Raw genomic sequence first — 12,230 nt, 5'->3', positions numbered from 1 at the left:
GTTGTTTTCTTGTGACAGGACCTAAAGTACCTGTCAGCCAGCCCGGCATCTGCAAGGTCCCAGAAAGACACGTGACCTGTTTAAAATCCTGCCTCCTCTTCTACCCAGCGTCTGAAGTTTGCATATTATTTATTATTTTTCTCTCCAGAAACCACTCGCGTGCATTTTTGTTTATTAAAGATTATAAAGGAGCGCGTGACCACTTGACAAGCTCCCTGATCTCTGCTTTAATCCAGTTTTCAGACATTTCACATCTCGTGACTGTTAATTAAAGCAACACTAAAGAACTCTGGCTCTTTGCTCCCCCTACAGGTTAGAAGCGTAATTGTTCATTACCACTGTCATAAATACTGAGGCATAGCTGGCTCTGATTGGATTGTAGGTCTGCCGTAAAGCAAGTTTTTGTAGTATTCACTCGGACTACAGGACCACTACCCGACGTTTGGAAACTTCTTTAGTGCGGTTTTGGTCGATAGAGGGCTGCAAAGCGAATGTGAAAGTGCTGTTCACCCTGTTTAGAGTGGATGAACGACTGAAACTGTTTTGGAAGCGTTATTTTAAGGTAAAAAAAACTCTTTGGTGTTGCTTTAAAACCCGCATTTTGAGGAGCTGAACGATATATCTTGTTGGGATGACGCGCGGGCATTTTCGTTTATTATAGCTCAAATGAGCACGTGACGCGATATTCTTTTATGCTGCTGAATGATCTCCGTTTCTCCGATATCTGCGTCAGTCCTGTTTGCTGACAATTCTCGTCGTGAATGTTGTAAATCCCTCATTATAAAGAGTTGAACCAACTTCATGTTGCCATGACACCCGAGTCCTCACTACGGCATGTGCGTCATTGTTTATGCATCTTAGGGGTGGGCGGAATGACCAAAAATCTATTTCACAGAATGAGTCATTTTATTTCACGGAACGGAATATTTCACGGTATACATGTTTTTCAGTTTATATTGTTTTTTGATGATAAAAATGTACAGAAATACACCACTCACTATAGCTTTTAACTAAATGCTCACCACAGTTTTAAAATATGAGCAATTTAAAATTAATAATGTTAAAGTGAAAATGCCCAGAAGATAACAACAGATAAGTCTTGATTAGACAGAATCTTGTTTTTAATTGAGTTATTTATTTTATAGACTATTGAAGCTATAGTATGGCTTCATTGTATTTTTATTTATGCATACATTACATTAAACATATGCAATACATAAAATGAACAGGTATAAATATACTGTATGCACAAACCTACAGACAGGATAAATATCTGTATATGAGAGACGGAGCTTTAGATATTAAGACGGGTGATATGATGTGATGAAGTCTGTTTTAAGGTCTTGACACTCTTTACTTTCTATTACACATTAACATTTGCATATCTTTCTAGTCTTTCCGATCAAATATGTTTTTATAAGCAAATGGCACGTCAAACTACATCACTCCAGCAGCGCACATGTCACTGATATAAACGCGAGTTTTGTCTTAGCTTGCTTAAAGTTCAGAAAACTTTACAACTATTAGAATTATGTGCGAGAAGAACTCTTTATTTGGCATCTCAGCTCCTTGCACTTGCCTAGAGAGACCTCTGCACGCGAGAGACCGGCCGGCTGCTGCATGAGGAGAGAGAGAGCGCGTGCGAGAGAAAGAGCGCGTGCGAGAGAGAGAGAGAGCGAGAGCGAACAAGACAAGAGTATCGCTGCGTGACCCGTGGTGGATTCACTGGCACTTATTATAAAAATTACACAAATAACTCGTTCATTTTTTATAAGTGAACTATTTTACATGTTTCTCCATCACACTCAGTCTAACATGCTGGGGGACAGAGTTAGCCACTCCCACTTATTTGCATTCCGCGGAATAGACGAAATAGAAAAATCTGTTACGTCTGACATTTTATTCTGCGGTAACGGAATATACCGTCATACCGCCCAGCCCTAATGCATCTCATTTATCATTTCCTGATAACTGCTTCAATCTAGTTTGCAACATTTCTCGTGGTGAATGTTGATATGCATGTCATTTCTCGTTTTAAGGAGCTGAACCATAACTTTTGTTGTGATGACGCGCACGTCCTCACTACGACACACCCATTCCGGCATTGTTTCGGCTTCTTGTTCACACAGAGAGTGTTCTGTGTATCTTTCTAGGTCCTCTTTCCGGCAACAATTTCAGAAGATTTACGAGACGTGTTTGTGTTCACCCCCCCCCCCCCACATACACACACAATCTAACCACCACGGTGGTAAAAAACTGCCACCGTCACAGCCCTAAAATTCATAAGGCACTTCTCCATTTAACCCTAATAAGTCCCTTGGGGTCAATCTTACCCCAAAGCCACTTTTCTTTAGTTAAAAAACATGGTTCCCTTCATCTCAGTGGAATTAGATCTTGTGACGTTTCCAGACTATCTGTCAATATACATATAAAATCTGGGCTTGTTTCGGTCGTTCTAAAGAGGTGTAAAAAATTTTACTTATATAGACCCTTGGGGGTAAAAATGAACCCAATTGAAAATTAATGGGAAATGCAAAAAATATTTCTTTCTTTTTATTTGTCAAAAAAATCATCCAGAATAAATCTGAAAATTTCAAAAGAAAAATGTAGGCCTGGTACTACTCAGAGCACCCGTTTCAAGTGCTCGGTTCAGAGTGCTCATTTCAAGTGCTCGGTTCAAAGGGCTCACTTCAAGTGCTCGTTTCATGTACTCTGTGCAGAGTGCTCATGTTAAGTGCTTTGTTCAGAGTGCTTGTTTCATGTACTCTGTCCAGAGTGCTCGCTTCAAGTGCTCTTTCAAGAGTGCTCGCTCCAAGTGCTCTGTCCAGAGTGCCCGCTCCAAGTGCTATGTCCAGAGTGCCCGCTTCAAGTGCTCTGTCCAGAGTGCCCGCTTCAAGTGCTTTGTCCAGAGTGCCCGCTTCAAGTGCTTTGTCCAGAGTGCCCACTTCAAGTGCTCTGCCCAGAGTGCCCTCTTCAAGTGCTTTGCCCATAGTGCCCGCTTCAAATGCTCGGTTCAGAGTGCTCACTTCAAGTCCTCGGTTCAAAGTGCTCTGTACAGAGTGCTAGCTTCAAGTGCTCTGTTCAGAGTGCTCTGTCCAGAGTGCTCAAGTTAAGTGCTCGGTTCAGAGGGCTCACTTCAAGTGCTCGTTTCATGTACTCTGTGCAGAGTGCTCATGTTAAGTGCTCTGTTCAGAGTGCTCGTTTCATGTACTCTGTCCAGAGTGTGCGCTTTAAGTGCTCGGTTTAGAGCTCTTGCTTCAGAGAGCTAATTACTAATGCTTTGTTCAGAGTGCTCATTAACAGTGCTCTGTCCAGAGTGTTCATTTCCAGTGCTCTGTCTAGAGTTCTCGCTTTAAGTGCTCTGTCCGGGGTGCTCGCTCCAAGTGCTCTGTCCAGAGTGCCCGCCTCAAGTGCTTTGTCCAGAGTGCCCAGTTCAAGTGCTTTGTCCAGAGTGCCCGCTTCAAGAGCTCTCCCCAGAGTGCCCGCTTCAAGTGCTCTGCCCAGAGTGCTCACTTCAAGGTTCTCTGTCCAGAGTGCTAGCTTCAAGTGCTCTGTTAAGAGTTCTCGCATCAAGTGCTTTGTACAAAGTGCTTTTTTCAAGTGCTCTGTCAAGCATGCTCACTTCAAGAGCTCTGTCCAGAATTCTCCCCTCAAATATTTTGCCCAGAGTGCTTGCTTCAAGTGCAATATATTTTCAATAATATTTTCAAGTTAAATATAATTTACAGATCCCATCCCGATTTCCACCTTTGCATTATATGATGGACGAATTCATAAGTTATTAATAAGCACGAAAGACAGAAACAAATAGTTTCTGAAATACTACAGTGCAAGGGGGGGGGGGGGGTGGTACAAATGTATTTTAAAAGGTAATGATGACAAAGAAGAACGCGAGTGTGGGGAGGTGATTACAACATCAAAAGATTTGTTGTGTAATCTTAACAGGCAAGTGTCAAGAAAACACACGTTTTCTGCTTACACTTGGAAAGAAAATCTATAGGTCAGTATTAATACAGCTTTAACAACCTAAACCACCAACACAGATTAAAAGAAAAAGCCATTTAAATGTGTAAATAATTTGCGGCATTTACCTTGCTACAGCACAGTCCATGACACACTTATGCCATATGCTTTATTAGAGTTGGACAATAAATAGTGCATTTTGCTACAGAACTGCAATGGACTCTGATATTTTAACGAGCCAACAAGGTTGGTGTTGTTTCAAAAGAGAATTAAAATTTACAATGGAGCGAACGTGGAGCAAGGCGTTAATAAGGAGGGCATGGGGAGTGAGTGAGGAGCGGAATATTGTACATCCAGAGCAGAGCTTAAGCGGAGTTATTATGAAATGCTTTGAGCGCAGAGCGCAAATTCTTTCCACTCCACTCCTCACATACTCTGGTCCAGAGTACTCGCTTCAAGTGCTCTGTCCAAAGTTCTCGCACCAAGTGCTTTGTCCAGAGTGCTTATTTCAGGTGCTCTGTCCGGAGTTTTCACGGCAAGTGCTCTGTTCAGAGTGTTAGGTCAGAGTTGTGAGGTCATCCATGTAGGCTCTGACTGGCGGTAGCCTCAGTCCAGGTCTTATTTGTTGTCTGCCAACTGTCTATCTAGAACCCCGAATGATTACCTCCATTACCAGGGAGAAAGCAAGTGGGGAGATGGTGCAGCCGGCCATGATTCCCACTTTTAGGTGTTGCCAAGCTGTTGTGTACTCTGCTGTTGTCACACAGAGTTGGACGTCCTTGAAATAGGCCTTGACAAGGGTTGTGAGAGCTGCTGGGACTCTTAAGTAGTCAAAGGCTGTCCACAGGAGGTTGTGAGGGACTGAGCCAAAGGCATTTGCGAGATCTAGGAACACCACTTGAAGATCTGTTCTATGCTTTTTGGCACCCTGGATCTGATGCCAGATGACACTAGCGTGTTCTACACAACCGGAGAAGCCTGAGATGCCTGCTTTCTGGATTAAAGTGTCAATCAAGTTGTTTCTTTGCAGGTATTCTGCCAGCCTATGAGCGACCACGCTGAAGAAGATTTCTCCATCCACATTTAAAAGGCTGATCTGTCGGAACTGCCCGATCTCCGCCAGGATGTTGGTATTTCCTTCTTTTGCCACACAACTCTCATCAGTTTCCAGAGGAATCGCATGACAGCTGGAGCGTTTTTGTAGAGCCTGTATGGAACTCCATTGGGGCCTGGAGCTGATGCGGCCCTTGCTCTACACACAGTTTGTTCTACCTCACTCCACCTGGGTGGACTGATATCCAGCTCTTGCTCTGGTGGGTTGACTGGTGGCATGTCATGTGGGAGTATAACTTTTCCTGGTGTCTGTCATCTGTGCAGGAGTTTTTCAGATGTTCTTCCAGGTCAGCCTTTGACACTGAGAGACTTCCACTCTTTGCCTATGTAAATTTGAAGGGATCTTTGTAGAAGCGTGATCTTGTTTGCTCCTTCCTTCTGCGCTTCCTCAGGAGGTTTTGAGCTCTCCTCAGTGTTGAAAGCCAGCCCTCAATTTCTTTCTGCAACAGATTGATACCCTCCTTTTCCTCCTCTATGGCCTTCCTCCATTGTTTCTTTAACTGCCTCCTCTCCTTGACTTGGCGATCAGTCTGTGGCACTGCTCAGGTGTTATGAGAGCCCAGGTTGCTCTGATAGTGGCCTTCAGCTCTTCTGCATTGTTGGATCTGGCATAACGCGTCTTCTTCTTCACAAGAAGAAATCTATGGGGTTAAGATCAGGCGAGTTTGCTTGCCAATTAAGAACAGCTATATCATAGTCCTTAAACCAGGTAGCAGTCCAGTCCTTTTTGTCTTAGATGCTGTCTGTTGTTCATGAGTGGCTTGATACAAGAAATGCGACAGCTGAAACCCATGTCCTGCATATGTCTGTGCATAGTGGTTCTTTAAGCACTGACACCAGCTGCAGTCCACTCTTTGTGAATCTCCCCCACATTTTTGAATGGATTTTGTTTCACAATCCTCTCCAGGGTGCAGTTATCCCTATTGCTTGTACACTTTTTTCTACCACATCTTTTTCTTCCCTTCGCCTCTCTATTAATGTGCTTAGACACAGAGCTCTGTGAACGACTTTTTGATGATATTCTAATTATATGACCAGCACCTGTACTGTATGTCTTATACAGTAAAATTTAAAAAATAAAAATTTCTTAAATAATAATAATAATCAAATTACATTCAAATTCTAATGATACTTTGCTGCAGTTTCCCGGACAAGGTTTATCCTAGTCCCAGACTAAAATGCATGTTTGAGCTGCATTAATTTAAAAACACCTTGTATTGACACATCTTAACATATAAAAGTGCTATATTGTTTTGTCTCAAGATTAGGGCTGTGCAAAAATATCGATACAGCTAACTATCATGATACATTTTACCTGCGATAGTGTAGCGATATATCTCTACTATCGATGTAAAAAAAAACATCAATCCCTCTGTGTGCTTCAAACGACCTCCTCTGTTGTACTGAACTGCTGTAGTTGTCGCTGTCCAGTTGTCTGTCATATACGGCCAGTCGGCCAATGTCTCAGAAGTTAGTGGGAGTGAGATAATGGCAGAAAATGTAAAAACAACTGCAGCTTTCAAAAGCTGATGTGTGTAAGCATTGTATTGTGATACATTGTATCGAATCGTGAGGCCCTTGCAAATACCCAGCCCTACTCAAGATGCACACCAGTGTTGTTTTTTGCAATGTTTGTTAGTAAAAAGTACTCTAGTAATATTACCTAATGACTAAGGTCTAGTCCTGTATAAATCTAAACCTTGTCCAAGAAACTGACCCTTTATGTAAGATGAAATGTACTGTATTGCCTCCTAAGCCCACAAGAGGGAGCAGTCCAATAAGAAAATTTCAACCAAATCAAGAGCTGCCTTTTTATTTAAATTAATTTTATTGAAATGAAATGACTTTGTTTAATGTTTTAACAAACCTCCATGAATCAAGTATAATTCCTAACTTGCATACAAAGAAATTGAAGTGAAACAGTGCATGTAGGCAATATGACAAAACAAATGCTTCAGCAGACACCCTAGTCCATTATGTTAACACAAAATAGCAAACTGTCATTCAAAAACTACCCACTCATACATGTACATATTGTCTGTCAAAACACCAGATGGTCAACTTGATCTGCAGCAAGAGCTGAACATTTTTTGTTGACAACACTAAAGTAGGCGTTGAACAGCTCGCAATATGTGGATGCACATGATGCACGATAAACACCTGAGAGGGTTTTAATCAGCAGGTAACGTAACTTCTCATTCATACATATCACATGCTCTGCAGCTACCTTCGGCACTGCTCTGGGCCTACTGTACACACTGTCAAATAGGCAGTCTTTTTTATTGCATCTGTTTGTTTTACCATATTGGCATGCTCTGCTTTTAAAACCTTCATTCTAGATATCAATTTGGACAATATTTTCACTCTTACTTGTGCTTTGTGTTCCTCTGACAAATGGTTTAGACTGGGAAATCATGGGCCTAAATAGTGGGGCTAAGTAGCATAAAGGCCTGCTTTTCATTGGGGTAATGGCTCCGGAGATTAGCTCAATTTTCATTACTTTCACTGCCAGGCTGTCATTAGCATTTGTTTAGAGCAGCCTTACAAACTGCATCAACTACGTCATCGTCATGTCTTAAGTGCTTCCTGAAACACCTAAATTGCTGATGGTTTTGCATTCAAATGTGATTTGTTTTATGAATTTTTCGAAATTCTAGTTTTAATTTGATGGCCCTATTCGAGCTCTAAAATCACATTTGATTTATTACTAGTAAAATAATTTACTAAAAAAATAAATTTATGTGACACATTTAATCTCCAAAACAAATTAACACAATTTTAAGCGATGTTATGATTTTGTATGACACTATTTCACTCTATGACAATGGTCCTCTGTAAGAGAATTTATGATTAGTATATTTTTCCCTTCTCTTTTAAATACAACACTGAATGAGATTTTAAAATTCTCAACCCTGGTAACTGTGAACCCTGGTGACTGATATCAATAAGAAAAATCTGCAAGTGAGCTCAGCAGTGGCTTATATGCTCTGATCAGATTATTCATCTGCAACTGCCTTGCTTTTTAAAAGATTTCTCTTTGCCTATTCACTAATTTCCCTGGCTTTCCAGTTCCTCCTCATTCTCTTATTGTTCTCGCCTCACTCTTTTTTATGAAACGTTATTAGAATAGCCATTTTGAGCAGGCTTTGCACAATTCACTCTTTGAATCCTCCTCTTCCTGTCAAGTCTTGTTTTGTCTTTCACTGAATAGAATATTCAGCAGTCGCTTGCATGCCAAACAGAGGGCTAAATGTGTGGATATGTGCTTTCAACTCTTCAAAATGTCTTGCCCTAAACCTTATCGCTCAAATTCCAGCTTTTTTGCTGTCGTATGAAACGACAAAAGGGATGCTGAGAAGACATTTCAATCTGTAGAATGGTAGTTACAAGTTTCTTTAGTCAAAAGAATATTTTAGATGAATAAATGTAAATGTTTTATGCATTTTAAAAGAATGTGAAAAAGCCAAGTAATGTTACTTAAAAAATGCACTCAACTGCATCTATTACATATGTATACTACTGTAATAGTCTATATACATATCTATTACAATCTTACATATGTAAAAAATTGAAGCATAATGCTACAATGCCTGGGGAGTGCAACATCCAGTTCAGTCAAACATTCAAGTAAAGTCAACAAGGGCTATAAACTGTTATAAATTGAAAGCCAAGTGAGTATTTCATTTTCACTACACTACTTGTCTTCACAAACTGTAGTATGCATGTATGTACGAAAACCAGACAGATCACAATAAAGCAGTTTTCTATTGTGCCAAATTTTTTTATTTTTGTGAAAATACTTGCTGCATGTTAAAGTCTCCAAAAACCTCCAACTTTCGTACTTTAAAGTAGGCAAAAAGCAGTAGGCGAGGCGAGAAGTATGTTAGAATTCATAGTATTACAAACAGTAGGCGAAAAAGTACCCAGATGACCTACTACTACTGGCAAGAACCTGAATTGTTCATTCGATGGACACTTTGCAATCCCGTGATCCTCAGGAGAGGAGTTATCCAACAAAGAAAAAGAAGATGGAGGGGCATTGTTTTATTCAAAAATGCAGAACGTGGTAACGCGGCTCTATTCAAATGCAAATATATATATTAAACAGCGGTCCCTTGTTGTTGAATTACAGGAGTAAGCAGTGCAAATCAGCCAAGAATTGGAATGAATGGTGTCAGTACGTGAGGGCAAAAAGAACGAGGGAACCGGTTTTTGAAACAAACTGCCCAAAAGAACTGGTTCACAGCAAATAATCATACTTTTCATCAATATTACTGTTTTACTGTTCGCTAACTTTATTCATGTTGTTGTTGTCACTGTTAGTTAACTGTTGCATTTACAAATCTTTTATTAAATGATGTGGTGGCACTCAACCGAACTGTGTTTGAGCAGTTGTAATGTCTTGGACTGTTTAAAGTAGTATGTATATAACATGGTTCTTATATAACAGGTAAATATGGGGGTCAAACTCTTACTCCTATTTTTACCTTTTATATATTTTTTTATTTTTACTAAATAAATTAATAAATTAATAAATGTGTGTGTGTGTGTGTGTGTTGTTTTTGTTACTTTTGTCATAGTATATAAAAAAAATGTTAAAAAACATGCATTTTCCAAAAAGATGCACCCTTTTTGTATCCAGTATGTTGCCTTTTAATTACTGAAAACTCATATATTCTTTTTTAATATTAATATTATTATTATTATTATATTTAAAACTGTCATGGGAAAGAAGCTCAATCCAGGGCAAAAGCCTTAATCTACGAATGTATTATTATATAGATAATAATTATTATATAGTTAATAATTTACTTACCAGTAATTAATCATTTTTAAAGAATTTATAATTTTTTCTGCGCATACAGTTTTGATTGGAACACACTGAAATACATCACTTCCGGTCAACGTGTCACATGTGGTGTAGTAGCACAAGTTTATTTTCTTTAATTAATCTAAGGCTCGAATTGGATCGGATAATTATGCACCCACAGATGGTTGGCACCCCACGCAGTCCCTTTCTGACTCCCTTTCTGTGTGAATTTTAATCAGACTCTGGCCGTTTCTCAATCCAAAGGCTGCAGTCTCTGGAGGTCGCATTCATAGGCTGCATACGTCATTAAGTCTTATTTCAGAATTTTAACAATTATAAAGTTGACTATTATTCTTAGTTAATCGTAAATTGTTGTAATATGCTTATGATTTGTGAATGTAATGCTCAATTAACTTAAACTTAATGACGTAAATGCAGTCTGCAATTGCGACCTCTAGAGGCTGCAGCCTTCCGATTGAGAACGGCCGAAGATGACCGGCGGGCTGGATAAAGATGATTGGAAGGCCGCAGTTGACTAGCCCTGGTATATAATATAATATAAATTAAACTTTATTTTGAGATTTTACTTGATAAGCAAAATAATAAAATCTGAAAAAAATATCAGTTAACTCTTTCACCGCCATTGACGAGATATCTCGTCAATTGAGAGAAAACGCTTCCCCGCCAATGACGAGATTTTCTGTCTTTCCGCAATACCGCTATTATCCACCAGGTTCCGCAACTTTTTAAACCCAGAAGTATTGCCCTATGGCAAGCGGCTGCATGTCCGTGTCTGTTTTAAAGATCGCTCTGAATGGGATCTCTATGAAAAGTCCGTCATAAAAATGGAATTATCTCTGCTTTTTGCTCAAAATGTGGTGTTTTTGCAGAAACATACCCATATTCAAAAGCTGATTACAAAAGAACCACTTAAGGTAGGATGAAACAGTTTTTTTGTTTGAAAGCAGAGGGTCTGTTCTTTCATTTGGTATATTGTATGTTTATATATTCAAAGAAGAACATTTTCTGGAAGGCATTAAACTTTGGTGAAAATCATGAAAAACGCTGGCGCTGGCTGGCAACTTTTTTTTAAAACGCTGGCGGTGAAAGAGTTAAAGGTGGTCATGTGTGACAAATGTCTTTTTCAACATCTACTAATTACCCATTTGATCAACAGAGCGATTTATATATATTAATCAAAATGTACTATATATTACTACACCTCTGGGATCCATAAGGCACAGCTGACGTGGACCCATTTGGTGCCGCTACGAGTCGGTTTAAGGGCTCCTCCTCTCTTGGGACACAGCAAACATTTGGGCTGCACTCCAAGAGCACACGTCCTGCACAGCCAGTTACCCTGTGGCACCTTTAAGATCCCATAACATGCCTTTGATATAAAGAAACAAAATGTTTAATCATCACGAAAGCCAACGGTTTATTACTGTTTCTTACTATTGCCCCTTATTCCTACCTGATGCACACAAACGTTGCATTTATCACAGAAAACCATCTCATTGCCGTCCTCGCCCTCAGGTGAGCGGCACACATCACAAACCACATCCTCATCGTACTCAATGCCCAGCCCCTCCTGTGTTTCGATGGCCTTGCGCATGTTCTGCTCGCACCTTTTCTCCAGCTCCACCAAAACCTGCTCCATGGTCAACTCATCCAGCTCTGGAAGTGCTAAGATATGCAAATAAAATGTCCCTTTATTAATGATCTACTGCCACTTAATTAGACAGGACAGTTAAAAGGAAATTAGGAACACTGATAATAGACATCATTAAGAGTGTTTTATTATAGTTTGCTTGTAAACACAAGCTGTGTAGTTTATTATTCTTTTTTTATATATATTTCAAAAATGGTCCAGTTTTGGTATTTTTGAAATTCTGAATAAATTCTTCAATAAATACATGTTTACAATACCACATCTCTTTTATGAAATAACATTTTTATAGTTTCATAAAGTTACAAATCTTACCTAATTGTCTGAATTCAGAATTGACCAGTTCAAGCCACGTCACATCTAGGTCATCCAGATCATATAGGCTCAGTGGCTCAGTGAGACCCCTGGACTCTCCGAACCCAAACTCGGATTGTCCTCGTGTTTGGACAGGTGAAAAGAACGGGATTCGATTGACCTCTGGAAGCATTCTGAAAAAGTCCACATTCACATTTTCATATACACAATCCTAACCATAAACAGCATTCATTTTAGAAGTGGTGTAAACGTAAAAAAAGGGGGAAATTAATGAATAAATAAACATGCTAAGCTTATGATTCAAAGGATCAAGCTGATTAAGTCAGCAGAACAAATGGATAGGAGTCAGCAGATGGAGAC

At 39.7% G+C, this 12,230-nt stretch overlaps 1 protein-coding gene across 1 annotated transcript in view; it reads right to left on the bottom strand.

The window, feature by feature from the left end:
* jade2 (jade family PHD finger 2) overlaps positions 1 to 12,230 on the bottom strand; it is a 99,324-nt gene that overhangs the window by 20,771 nt on the left and 66,323 nt on the right. Inside the window, exons 5-7 of the mRNA XM_065287657.1 lie at positions 11,871 to 12,043; positions 11,361 to 11,572; positions 11,109 to 11,276 (exon numbers count right to left, since the gene is read on the bottom strand). Coding sequence (XP_065143729.1) covers positions 11,109 to 11,276; positions 11,361 to 11,572; positions 11,871 to 12,043 — 553 coding nt within the window. The remainder of the gene's footprint in view (positions 1 to 11,108; positions 11,277 to 11,360; positions 11,573 to 11,870; positions 12,044 to 12,230) is intronic.

Source organism: Paramisgurnus dabryanus, chromosome 18, assembly GCF_030506205.2.
Source record: "Paramisgurnus dabryanus chromosome 18, PD_genome_1.1, whole genome shotgun sequence".
NCBI classification, from domain to species: Eukaryota; Metazoa; Chordata; class Actinopteri; order Cypriniformes; family Cobitidae; genus Paramisgurnus; species Paramisgurnus dabryanus.
This window is presented reverse-complemented; position numbering and strand designations above follow the sequence as displayed.